This window comes from Letharia lupina (genome assembly GCF_014066315.1).
Source record: "Letharia lupina isolate WasteWater1 chromosome Unknown contig_4, whole genome shotgun sequence".
NCBI lineage: Eukaryota > Fungi > Ascomycota > Lecanoromycetes > Lecanorales > Parmeliaceae > Letharia > Letharia lupina.
In genome coordinates, this window is record NW_023502973.1 from 772,645 (window position 1) to 786,928 (window position 14,284).

At 36.2% G+C, this 14,284-nt stretch overlaps 2 protein-coding genes across 2 annotated transcripts; one reads left to right on the top strand and one right to left on the bottom strand.

Moving 5' to 3' along the window:
- Window positions 1-6,729: 6,729 nt before the first annotated feature.
- Window positions 6,730-7,314, top strand: HO133_007805 (uncharacterized protein; the record flags this gene model as incomplete). The annotated part of the gene is made up of 1 exon (XM_037298675.1): window positions 6,730-7,314. The coding sequence occupies one exon, from the start codon at window positions 6,730-6,732 to the stop codon at window positions 7,312-7,314; it is 585 nt and encodes a 194-aa protein (XP_037156011.1).
- Window positions 7,315-7,546: 232 nt separating this feature from the next.
- On the bottom strand, window positions 7,547-12,830 carry HO133_007806 (uncharacterized protein; the record flags this gene model as incomplete). The annotated part of the gene is made up of 4 exons (XM_037298676.1): window positions 7,547-8,346; window positions 8,626-9,591; window positions 9,648-10,684; window positions 10,732-12,830. The coding sequence occupies 4 exons, from the start codon at window positions 12,828-12,830 to the stop codon at window positions 7,547-7,549; spliced, it is 4,902 nt and encodes a 1,633-aa protein (XP_037156012.1).
- Between the last annotated feature and the right edge of the window lie 1,454 nt (window positions 12,831-14,284).

Here is a 14,284-nt window from a genome sequence, read left to right on the forward strand (position 1 = left end):
ATCTTAATAAATTATCTATTATTAATATTAATACTATATTAATAAAAAAAGATTAAATCTTATAATCGTCTTAAAAGCGAGATAAGAATAATAATTAATAAAAATAATCTCTTTTATTTTTATAAAGAAATAAATAAAGCTTTAAAACGAATAGAGATAACTTATTACTCTACTTAATATTAAAATATATATTAATTTAATTTTATAAAAATTCGTAATTTAATAAGATTTAAAATCTTATAATATTATTTTATTATAATTAAAAGCGCTAAGTAATTAAAGTATATATTACTATAGCGTATATTAGTTTAATTATTAATTAATAAATAGCTAGAATTAAAATAGAGAGTATAATATACTCTTCTATATTATTAATTAAAAAGATTTTAATATTATATTAAATATATTTAAGCTAAATTAATTATAAATATTATTAAATTTAATAATAAAGTAATAATAATTTAAAATTAATATTAATAAATTATAAATTAAAGAATTAATTAAATATTTAAACTATTAAATAGAAGCTAAATATATTTATAATTATATATATTATAATAACGCGAAGCGAATCGAAAAATAAATATAATTTAAAACTTTCTTAAAAGTTATTAGAGTTTAATAATATTTTTTTTAATAAAAAAGTAAGAATCTTATTTATATTTAAGTAGAGAAATTATATTATTAAAATTAAAAGCGATAAGAAGTTACTATATAGCTTCTTATATAATTTATTTTAAACGAAGTTAATAAAGTTATAATATTATTTAAAAAAATTTCTTTAGAAAAATTAAAATTATTATTTAACTTTTTTAATCGAAGTATTAATTCTTTTTATTCTTAAAAAGAATAAAAGACTTTATTTTTATATTAATTATCGAGATCTAAATATAATAACTATTAAAAATTAATATTCGTTATTCTTAATTATTAAGACTTTAAATCGTTTATATAAATTTAAAATCTTTATAAAATTAAATCTTAAAAATATCTATTATTAAATTAAAATAAAAAATAATAATAAGTAAAAAATAGCGTTTCGTAATTACTATAATTACTTCGAATATTTAATTATATTTTTTAAACTCGTTAATATATTAATAACTTTTTAAATATATATTAATAAAGTTTTTACGAGTTTAATAGATATAATATATATAATATATTTAGATAATATTCTAATTTATAATATTAATTTAATAAAGTATTAGCGATATATTAAATAAGTATTTAAGCGTTTATATTAATTTTAATTATATATTAATTTTAAAAAATATTAATTCTATATTAAATAAGTTAAGTTTCTAAAATTTATTATATTTATCGAAGATATCGCGATAGATTAAAAATATATCGCTATTATTAAAAAGTAATTAAAATTAAAAAGTTATTAAAATATATAAATCTTTTTAGACTTTATTAATTTCTATTAACGATTTATCTATAATTATTTTAATATAATAATATTATTTATTAATTTATTTAAAGAAAATAAGAATAGTAAAAAATCTAGATTATTAGAGTAAATAGATAGCGCTAAGCTAACGTTTTAATAGCTTTAAAATACTTTTATAACCGCGCTATTTCTACGCTATTATAATTTAAATTTAAAACTATATTTTAAAATTAACGCTTTTAACTTTAATATAAAAATTATACTTTTATAATTAAATAAAAATAACTATTAATAATTAATAATATTTTAATTTAAAAAAATAATTTCTATAAAGTAAAATTATAAAATTTATAATTAAGAGTTATTCGTTATTATAGTATTTATAAAATAATAACGTTACTATTTAAAAGATAATATATTTTATATTAAAATTCTAACGAATTATAATAATCTTAAAAGCTTTATAAAATAAAAGAAATTAAACTTTAAATAAACTCGTTAAGCGCTAAAGTTAGCTATTTATAACTTTAAGATTTTTTATTAAATAAATAAATTAAATCTTATTAACCCGCCGTCACGGCGCTCTAATTATAAAAGAATTTTATTATTAAATATTAAATTATTACTAATATTATAGAATAAATTTATATTTTAAATTAATAATAAATAATTATAAATAAATAAAAAGATTATAATAATAATAGCACTCGCGTTTTATATTATTAATATTTAAATAATTATTTCTAAAAAAGAGCTTAAGATTATATAAGAGATTACTTATAACGTACTTTAAAGATTAATAAAAATATTAATTTAAGATTTATAAGTCTATAATAATTAAGTAAACTCTTTTTAAATTAATATTAATAAGCTAGTAATTAAGCGTTATATATATAATTAAATATAAATCTTAAATTTCGAGAAATTATTAAGATATAATAATTATCTTTATATCTTTAAAGATAAGACTTTAAGAGAAAAGCTTATTAATAAATATTATAATAATTCGTTATTTAAATACTTTAGCGCTACGAAGATATATAAATTATTTATTTATAAATATTATTAAGATAAAAGCTTAAAGTAAGTTATCGACTATATTAAGATATATAATATTTATTAGCAAATTAAGACTCCGCGGTATCGCCTCTATAACGAATTAAGTTCGCTTTTTATCGCTATTAAGTTATAAAAAGAAATTTCTATAGACTTTATTATCGACTTATTAGCGAGTAAGTATAAGAATATTATTTATAATACTATTCTAGTTATAGTAAATTAATTTATAAAAATAATAAGATATATTTCTATATCTATTATAATCGATATCGCTTAGCTAATAAAAGTATTTTATTTTAAAATAGTATATCGCTATAATATATTAAATAATATTATTAGTAATAAAGACTCTATATTTATTAATAGCTTCTAATTTATTATTTACTTTTATTTTAAAATTAAGCGATATCTAAGCATTATCTTTTATTTATAAATTAATAAATAGACTAAGCGTTAAAATTAAATATTAGAATACTTCTTACGCGTATTCGCTAACGATAAGTAAAACGTTTAAATAAAATAATTATTAATAATAGAGTTCGCTTATATAAATAGTTAATATTTCTTTATTAAAATAATATTATTCTTTCTAATATATAAATATTATTCTAAAATTCGTTAAGAGATTAAGAACGATTTTATTAAGAGGAAGATATTCGCTATAAATAATAGAGTAAAGAAGTTATAAATATTAAGAAATAAGATAATAAAGCGCCTTCGCAGCGCTATTACGACTTAGTTTAAATATTATAATAAAATATATTAATTTTAAAGTTATAAGATAAGCGATTTAGTAATATTAGCGATTAAGAATCTAAAGTAAAAACGTCTAAATAAGAAGTTATCTTATAAATTTATAAAATTATTTTAGATTATAGATAAGATAAAAGCGTAAACGTATTATCTACTTTTACTCTTAATATATAAAATCTATAATATCTTTTATATATTATTATTTAAGTCTTATTATAATCGCGATTATAATAATATAATAAATATCTTTATATAGACCTCTAAGCTTATTAATAATAATAAACTTTAAAAAATTAAAGAAATTATTAATAAAATTAAATATAAGAAAGATATCTAATATAAAGTTAAATAGATTAATTAGAGTAAAGAGTATAATTAATAATTATTAGATAATAAATTTATTAATATTAGCGAGCTAATTTAAGTCTATAAATAGATAAATAGTAAGCGTAAGTATTAAGTAATAGATAATAATAAGTCTCTTATTATTAAAGAGCTTATTTAATTATATAAATTAATAATAAATAAGCGAATATAATAAAATAAGATATAAATATCGATTAGATTAGATATATTTCTAGATAATACTTATACTATACGCGTATTTCTTTATACTTACTATTATTAAAATATAAATTAATTAAATAATTATATTATTTAGCTATCTACTAAACTCTACTATAAAGAAAGTATATTATATTAAAATATATACTATTAATATAGACGTATTTTTATTTAAAATAGCTATTAAAGAACTATCTAGAGGCCTTACGCTAGCGCTACTATTAAAAAAAGGTTATTACTTAAATATTCTTCGCTATCTTATTATTAAATTCTAAATTAAATTTATTAATCTATTATTTTAATAAGAAGATAGTTAAAGTATAATTGCCGAGTTAATATCTATTAATATTCGCTATATATTAATAAAGGCTCTTAAGCTTCTTTTTTAGTAACTTATTTATTTTCTTTAACTTCGCTATACGCTTATTTACTATTATAAACTAATCTTAAAAATTTATAATTATAGTAGAGGCGATTAAAGCTATCGCTATTATATATCTCTATAACTTATATTATTAAATAATCTTTTTATTAAGCTTAACTTATCGATAAGATAGCTTTTAAAATTATTTAGCGCGGCGATAATATTATATTAATTTTTTTATCTACGCTTAAAGGTATAAAGAAATTTTAATATAGTAACTAATATCGTATCTTTCGATCTTATAATTATTATAGAGAAAAGACTTATCTCGAATATATAAATTATTATCTCAATAAAAGTAAATTCTATATAATAAATTAGATATTAGAATTTATTAATAGATATATATATAAAGCGATAGTAATAAAAATAGTTAAAAATTAATAATCGCGTCTATAAAGCGACTATATACTTATTATTAAAGTTATTATTATTATTAAAAAAGAGTACTATAAAATTATTAGTTTACGTATTAACGCGATTAGTAATAATAAGATATTTATAATAAAGAGAAGTAGATTACTAATATAATAAGATATATTATACTTATATTAATATTAATATCGATATTATAATACTAGAATAAGCACTTATAAGAGAGACGTTAGAAGTTATAAAGAATAAAAATAAATAATTTAAAAGGGGTTTTTATATTCTTTATTATAGCGCTATTATTAATAAGTAGTATCTAGTAATATAGATAATAGCGATATAATAATATTTCGCTATTATCTATAGAGCCGTATCGTCTAATTATTATTATTATTTCTATTATTATTATTAATTAATAATCGAGAGCGTTATCGTAAACGCGTCGCTCTATTAATTACTACTTTTAAATTCTTATAATAAAGGTTATTATTATATTATTTCGCTATAAACGTAATATGCTATAAAGATAACGTTATCTATTAAAAAACTCTTCTCCCTTCTTTTATCTATTAGATTTTCGAGATTTTATTATAAATTTCTAAATCTAATATTATTCGCTATAGAGATTATTAACTAGCGCTATAAAAATAATAATATTAAGCGCGTTAACTTACTATAGATTATTATTAATTAATATTATAAAAGCGATATTATTCTCGAAGATAGTATTAATATTATTATATAATATATTAATAACGCGCTTATAACGCGTAATAGTTAATTTTATTATTTTATTAAAACGATATCATAATAGATTAACTCTTTTCTCTTATTTCTCTATTAAGATTTAAAGATTTTTTAATAAGCGTTTTATTTTTACTTAGACACCTAAAAATTAAAATTTAAAAGAGAAGATAATTATTAAATCTAATACTATTATAAATCTTAACGCTACTTATATTAAAGCGCCGATATTATATATATTATATTAGAGTTTCTTTTAGAGTTTAGTTTTAATAATATATCTTATATACTTAGAGACTTAGCGAATATAGATCTACTTTATATATTTCGAAGTTTTAATATTTCTTAGAGATTAGTTCTACTATTAAATATACTATTAAATTCTATAACGACTCTATATCTTTTATAGTCTATATTCGCTAGCTAACTATTAGTAAACTACGCTCTTATATAGATATTTACTTACTTATTATATTAAGTAATAATATAATTTTAACTTTATAGTAATTATACTTTATAGTAATTATATATATAATTACTATAAGATATATAAGTCTAATAGTTACGCTAGTAGAGCGCTAGTAGATATTTAATATTTAATTTAAAAGCCTTCTATTAAGAGATATTATTTTCGAATAATATAATATAAGATTTAAATATTTAATATAAAATTTATAATTAATAAATATAATCGAAGTCTCTAAAGGAGGATAAGACTTAATAAAGATATTTTAGATTATTTAATCTCTTATATTATTTAATTTATAACGAGATATACTTAGTAGAAGATCTAATAATAAAAGAATAATTATAAAAAGATTAGATTTAAATAGAGAAGATAAAATTTCTTTATAGAGAATTATTAAGATTATAGATTTAATTAATTAGAAGGCTTATATAAAGATTACTAAGTGTTTTATATAATTTACACGCTATCACGTAGTTTTTGCTTTATATTACTATAATTACTGTAAGGCACATGGCCTTACATGTAAAATCACATCCCTAATACCAAGGCCTATGCCAAGCCGCGTGGCTGCGGGTATAGCCGGTAGGCTGCATTAGGATGGACGGGGGACTGTCGGAGGGGGACTGTCCGGAGTTAAGTTGACTGATGAGTCTGAGAGCTTTAATCAATTTGCGATGTGATTGATTTCGCGTCCTCCTTACCTGCTGCCTGTTACCAATGGACGATGGGCTAATGGCATTCAGTGCGGGTCATGATATGTCTCAGTTGCCTGCGAAAGCCCGGAGATGAAGAGAGCCATAAAAGGCTCCCCTTCTCTTTTTCCCTTTCTCTCTTCTTCCTTTCCTTCTTTTCCAGAGTCAAGCAAAAATCAAAGAGTCTACTCCAAAATATTGGTGGTACTACGAAAATACCTTCCTCCAGCCGGCCATCCGCAAATCAAGCCAAGCAATGAACCCCTCAAACCCGCAGCAGGAGGGAGCAATTTCTATCGCCCAGCTCCGGGCAAACCCCAAGCTACACAGCGAAGCAGACGAGCAGACCCAGATCCGCATGGAAAAATGCATCGTCGAAGAGCGGCTTCAGACCTACTTCTCCGGCCCTCGCTACCGTACCGTCCTCGACGACGAACCCCCAACTATCGGCTACCAAGGCATCAGCCCCGTCGGGCACATCACCACTGTCGACACCCTACCTGCCGCAAACGTTGCTCTGTACCGAGTCGAGATAACTGATGTGCCGGCTGCTGTCGGCTCTGGTAGAGCGCCGGGAACCATACGTTCCCTATTTCTCTACGTGCACGCTGGGGATCCGTATACCGCAAATACACTGGTACAGTACTTGAAGCTTCTCATGAAGAAGATGGACGAGGACGGTCATTTCTTGAAGCCGGGTGCGGCCTGGGCGATGTTATCATGGGGTCTCAAGCTCATGTTCTTTGAGTATGGGGGAGGAACTCTCAAGAGTGTTAGGCTTGGAGACATTCCGAGGAAGGCTACTGGGTCGACCTCGCCAGTGAATGCGGATGTGGACTGAGGGAGCAGGGAAGTCGTAGTCTTCAAGTATTGGTATCTTGGTCACAAAGACTTGCCGGCCTTCACGACTTCTACTCGCACTCTTCCGTACCATGTCGACTTCAGCAAGACGACGGTCATCACTAGCAGAACAATCCATCTCTCCCCGCCGCATCCCATTAGCTCGTCATGCCTTGACCAAAGGGACGCCTCGATCAAGTCGACGAGTGGACATGTTCCGCCCCCAAGCCCGCCTAAACCCCACCCAATCCTGCATTCCCCAAATTCCCCCCCCAATACTCAAAGAACGACATCGTCATCCCCGCCTGCGCAATCCCAAACACCTTCCCACCCCTCACCCTCCCCCCCATTTCCGCCTCCTTGATCTCCTCCCCAATCACCTGCCTCAGCCTCAGCATATACATACTCAGCCCGTCCTCCGTCTCCCCGCCCGCATGCGCGTAGGCATACACGACCCACAGCCGATCATCCTCGTTCAGGACATGCCAGAGGGCGGTGTGCTCCCTGGGCGCCGTGTCCGCCGGCGTCGCGGGAAGAGGGCCCTTGCGGACGACCCTGCCCAGGGGGCCCGGGAAGTACCTCTGCAACATCTCCTCCGCGACGGCTTTTTCGATGGCGACTTTCGCTTCCGTGTCGGCGTCTTTGTGGAACGTGGGGTCCGACATCACCCTCGCGAGTATGGGTCCGGATCCAAGGTGCGCGGGTCCGGACGCCATGCCGCGAAAGGAGGAGAGCTTGGGGCGGAGGAGCGAGGTCACGGGCTTCGGAATGGGAAGTCGCGGATGGAGGGGCGCCGCGTCGCTGTTGGAGCGGGCGGGGGTGGTTTTCGTGGAAGTGGACATGTGGTGGGCGGGGCGAGCGATGGGGTTGACGGCTTTGCTCGTTGTGGTGAGGGAGAGCTTCGAGAAGGAGCGGAGCTGGTTTGTGGACATTGTTTGGAGATTGAACGATCGAAAAGTGAAATTGAAATGGGAAGCAGAGACTGTTATGGGCGAGAGGAGTAAGATGAGGTCGCGCTCTGGCGCGTGTGCATCTTTGAGACAAGTGGGATATGCGAGTCACCTGAAAAGGCAATGGCAGGAAGAGCCGAATTTACAATGTTGATGCGCAAGAATAACTTACAAGCACTTGTAGAGTAATATCACAGAGTTCAGAAAGGGCGTGTAGCAATTTGCATTGTCAAATAGTGTGTATTGCGTACATACCTCACATTGTTGTACTAGCAAACTTTTGACGACCGCCAGCATGTACCGAATGACCTACTTGTCTTACATACGTACACTGGGACTGCAAGTCCATCAATTTCTTCTACTTCCACTCTGAACGACATCAAGTATGATGTCTCTTGCTTGTTCAACCCCCTCCTTGCTGCCCACAATCTCAATGGCAGAGCCTTCAGATTGGTCTCGAGGCACGGTAATCCGGCAACCTGTCTCCTTCCTGATGGCGTTGATCTGGGATCCGCCTTGGCCGATGATGAAGCGGTATGTCTTGGGGTCGGGCAGGACCAGATATCCAATCGATTGGGACTGCTGTGATTTTGCCTGCTCTATCGCCCTCTCCAGCATAACACGTGCTTTGGCGACGCTCTCTGGTGATCCGCGTAGAATCCAGGGAATGTCGCCTTCTTCGGCGCTCTCTCCACCATCGACGACTTCCCATGAGTGATTGTCCATGGAGTCCTGGTTATCAGTGATCAAAGGCAGAGAGGCGCCGCCATTGACATGGGGTCGTGGTACAGCAGCAGACCTTTTTGGTGGTTGGTGACCTGCATGATCGACTGTGACCTTATGATCACTGCGGAGACGCCTGAAGAATTGTCCATTATCCGAAACTGCTTGGTGGTATTTACGAGGCACTTGGAAAGCCTCGCCTTCTTGGTCCTTTATCAAGTCTAGAATATGCGCCTTTGCCTTCTCAATGTCTGCGGGCTGCCCAGAGACTTTGACTTGAGAGCGCGCTGGCCCCTGCTGTGATAGTTTCGGAATGTCTAAGCCGATGTTGAATTGCGACTCCAAAGCTCTTCGAACCTCTCCACCACGGCCTATGAGCATACGATGCTTTTCAGGTGCAACCTCCATCGATTCGGTCGTGGAGTTTTCCCTTTGACCAGCGAAAGTCTCAATAGCAGCAACGATCTTATCCACAAGCGCTTGGCTACCCTCGACACGGATGATGCTATCATCCGAGTCTTGGCCGGGAAAGCGAACAGTTCTGGCGAGATCACGCCGGTCGTCAGAACCACCGGCTTCAACGACTAGGTTACGGATGTTTGCTCCTGGTCAAGTGTCAGCTCACTTATCACTCGAAGTGCTTGAACCATCAAGGACTTACCGCCACTGCCAATGAGGGCTTTATGGTACTTCTTGTCAACATCGAGGTGCCTCGTGATACTGCTGTCAAAGATCTTTGCTCTCTGCTCCAAAAGCTTCTTGGCATCTTCTACCTGCTTCTTAGACCCTTTGAGGTGAATTTGTACACGTCCATTGGGGTCTGCGCCTTCTCTACTCCCAGGTACATCGATCTGCGCACCTGTCAAGAGTCTCACACTTTCCATTTCCCGACCGCCTTGGCCTATGAGAGAAGGCAGTTGGGCCTGCGCAACGGAAACAGTAGATTTATGAGAATTGTCCAGAGTCCACTGCAGAAGGTTTAGGAGCTCATCTCTTGCTTCATCTGCTCCTTTCCGTGGTCCTCGCACAATCACCTCATCGGGAGCTTGATTGGGCCTACGGTTTCTCGTACTTCCAGCCTCACTCGCGTCATCAGCGACAGACCGATCGTCGTCCAAAGCCGGAGTCGACCGAGGGAATTGCACTCGTACGTTGTATTTCCTTTGAAGCTGATTTACTTGACTCCCTTTGGCGCCAATCATGTCTCGATGGTACTCTGGTTTGATTTTGAGGACGTGGGTGGCCTCGTCTTCAAGTTTCTTACCTAATGCAATGATCCTCGACTTGGCGGCATCGGCTTTAGCCTTCGGCCCGGTGATCTCGACTTTGCCCTCTTTTACCTGAATGTCGACATCAAACTCTTCGCGATACTTGTTGATATTATCACCTTTCTTACCAATGAGGTAGTTTGCATACTTTTGGGGGAAGTCGAAGCTCGTGACATGACCTCGCTCCGATTCCTCTTGCCTTTCCGTTTCGAGAAAAGCTGCAATCTTCTCTGAGAGTACCTCAACTGTGTTACTCGGTCCTCGTAGATGACACTCATGATCAAGTGCAGCAGCAGCTATGGGGCTTTGCGATGTTGGCATACCACCGTTGGCGGCGTTAGTGGCTCCAAATTTCACTTGCACTGGGATCTCTGTATGCGGAAGATTCTGCTGTTCCCGATGCACAAACTTTCGGACTTTATCACGATACCTATATCTTGTTAGAAGGGTTCGCTCGAGTATGACCAATGCGCTTACTTTGGCGGGACCTCAACGCTGGCGGCGCCAATGTCCTGCTGTCCTTCTATGAGGCCTAGAACGAAATCTTGAGCTTGTCGAAGATTTGCCTCGAATTCGGTAATCTCGTCATTTGATGGTCTTTGCCTGGGCAATTGATACTCTCCACCATCGCTTGATGAAGGCCCTTCGTATACAAGTATCACGTGAGGCTCTTGATTAATCTCTTCAGGGGGGAGGATATGAACGCCAAAGTCATCGCGGATACGCTTAGCGCCCTGCCGGTGAATATGTTCATGGAAAAAAGGATCGATCTCCACATGTCGCAGCCGAGTCGGCGGGTGTGCACTGATGAGATTTGTGATATCCTGGCGCGCACGAATTCCATTCCTACCATCCTTGTGGTATACTTCCCAGCTGGTCGGACCATTTTCAATGGTAGGCACAATGATGCGAGCATCAAACTGTCTCTCCAGTTGTTCGATTGCCTGACGCTGTTGTAGATACCTCGTTAGTGCTCGAGCGTGAGCCTGAGGGCCCATAGGAGCGTTTGCATGTTGGCGCGCAATGTCGACAAGAGACATTTGCATACTACTAGCCAGGTCTATGACTTTGTTGGTCCCTATTTCCAGTCTATCTTGCGGGCCAATGACGGTCAGTAACTCCGTGTCTTCTGACGCAGGCGGCAGAATGACTGCGCAGCCAGTCTCTGCCAGAATATCGTTCAACGAAGCACCTTTGCTGTCGGAAATGAACTGATGTCGACCGCGCTCGATGGGAATTTGAGAAAGGGTGATCTGACGCCGTAGTTCCTGAACCTGGCGTTCAATTGCAGCTCGCGCTTCCTGTGCAGCCAGTCGATCGCCAGAGATGCGAATGTGGTTATCAGAGCTAGGGAGAAAGACGGGCATGCCAGATGATGGAGCCTGAGGAGGCGGCTGATCTGACCAGGTATGATAATGAGGCACCTGGACTCGGACTTGATGACTATCTTCGAGAGCGTTGACGCCACTGTTGTGAGGACCAGCGATGAACGGATAATATTCGGCAGGAATGTCTCGTAAACGCAGATTGACAGTTGAAGTCCGTTCATTAACGATTGCTTCGATCTCACGCCTAGCCATCTCCGCTGCAACTGCGTCACCCTCGATAGCAACATCAATGGTGAGACTATCATCGTCCTCTAATTCAAAGTTGGGGGTGTCTTCGGCTTTCGGTATCTGAACGCGGGCACCTGTTCGCTTTGAGATGCCCTGGACCACAGCACCTTGACGCCCAATGACATGGGGCCGCACGCTTAACGGAATCGGGATTTTGACGTGTTGCTTAGAGCCAACTTCTTTGGCTAGATCTTTCAAGGCCTGCCTAGCAGCATCGACCGGACCAGTGCCTTCGAAGATAATGTTCCCGTTTGGGCCGGACTTCATCTCTACTTTTGCTTTGGATCCTTTGTTTATACTTCTCAGCACGTCATGCAGAGGCTTCTTTAGCTGATCTCTTGGCAGCAACTGCGATGGTGCGAACTGGATCCTCTCGCTGTGTCTACCCGGCATTGGCATCTGCTGGGGCATTGATAGCCCTCGTGTCTGTGGCGCGCGAGAAGCGTTGGTTGAAGCAGGGTTCATTAAGCCAGATGTAGGGGTTGAGGCGCGAGACGAGCTCAAACTTGAGAGAGGAGCATTTCCGTTAATGCCATTGGCACCAGCATGGACGGAAGAAGGTTTCTTTGCTCCCCATGCCATAGCAGCTGGGACGGGCGCTGGAGCTTTCGGCCCGCTCGAAAGAGCTGGAAAAGCTTCTTGGTCCTGGGCGTCGAAAGACGCAATACCGTTGGGTTTTGGATTTGCAGGTATTGGAGTTGGTTCATCCCTTGCTTTTTGTTTCCCAGCCGCTTTTTCTGACATGGGCTGTATCTGTTCGACTGGGTCGTGCGTGGGTTCCGATTCGGAAGCAAGGTGCATCGACGGCGGTGGATGTGCGATATCTTCCTCATCAACAACATCTTCGATCATGGGCCGGTGAGCAGCATCAGCCTCGTGTTTCTGCTGGAGTCTCTCGGCTGCCGTCAAGCTTTGAGACTCCGTGGAGCTTCCTCCATTCGTTGTGGGGTCCGTAGCCATGTTTGCCAGGTAACTCGCAAGAGCAGATATCTTCGGTTGACAATGATCCAGGTTCAAGCTTCGGTCGAGGTTGGGGAAAATATGGCAGCGAAGAGGCAGACTCGATTCCTGAAGCGGTTCAGCACTTACTATTTCTGGACGTAAGGGAGCATCTCGCTCCGAAGTTACCTTAGAGAAGCATATCCAGAGACGAACGATTCAGTGGTAAGGAATCTTGGTTTGTCAATACCGAAACTATTGGCGAGACATTGCAACGGGGCCAAGGACTCGAAGTAATCGCACAGAGAAGCTCCCGAAAAAAGCTCTCGAAGACAATAGAGAATGATAATGAGGTTTTAAGGGAAGAAAAGACTCTGAGAGACAAGACTTGTCTTGGAGATGCTCTGTGCGAAGCAGGAAGAGAGGATGGCTTCTTGAGAATATATTGTCTGGTGCAAGGTTGGAATTTTGGAATTGGACCAGACTTGAATACTTTTCTCCGAGGCTAGAACAGTAGCGTCTATAGCGTCTTGGCACTCACCGGGCCTTCCCTCGTCCGACCCCGCCTTGCGGACTATTGTCCAGGACAGGCTCATCCTAACCCGTCCTCGGACCTCTGTCAGCTGGCAGCATCCCTCAACAATATCTGGAGACTTTGCAGGATGACAGACTACGGCCACGCGATATGTTTCGAAACATCCTACCTCACAATGCAACCCTGATGTGGCGACTTATCTGTCTGACTGACATGCACCGATTATTGCTCACACAGAAGGTCAAACATGTCCTAGGCGTTCTCAGCGTAGATCGGACACGACCCAAAGGAATAAGCTGCATCTTGGGTCAACCAGTTTCCGTTCAATATGCGAACAAAGGGTTCCTGACGGGTGATGATCACTCCAAGGATAGGGGGGATGAGGCTGTGAGTTGAGAGCGCGTTGCTGGTACTCGTATGGAGGCAAGATCAACAACGGTATGATTCTTAATGAAATAGCTCGCAAGCACCATCTAGAACACATCAAGTGCTATACGTGCAAGCTGAATGGTGTCAGGCTGTCTTCCTTATAATCGCTCATAACCAGATATATATATGTTCAATCTAAATAGATACAGGGGGAGGCTGTAGAGATGAGCTAGATGAGAAGGAATCTGACTGTTTGTAAATGCAACATTGTCGTCATAAAAGTCCTTCCTTTAACCTACATCCTGATCTATGTCGGCATATTGAATAGCCTCAATGTCTCATAGCCACATCTGTCAGAAAGGGTGCTAGATATAAGAGGCAATGATGCTCGTCGCACTAAAGACCACACACGCGGTGGGAAGGGAGATCTACAAGATCACTTCTAGCCTTTAGCAATATCGCATCACTAACATCGTCTGAGGCAAGACATTATGTGATATGATTTTGTCCTTTATGATTCCATTCCGTGGAACACATCAAAGTCTGCCATACAAGTACCTTAGTTCTTTGC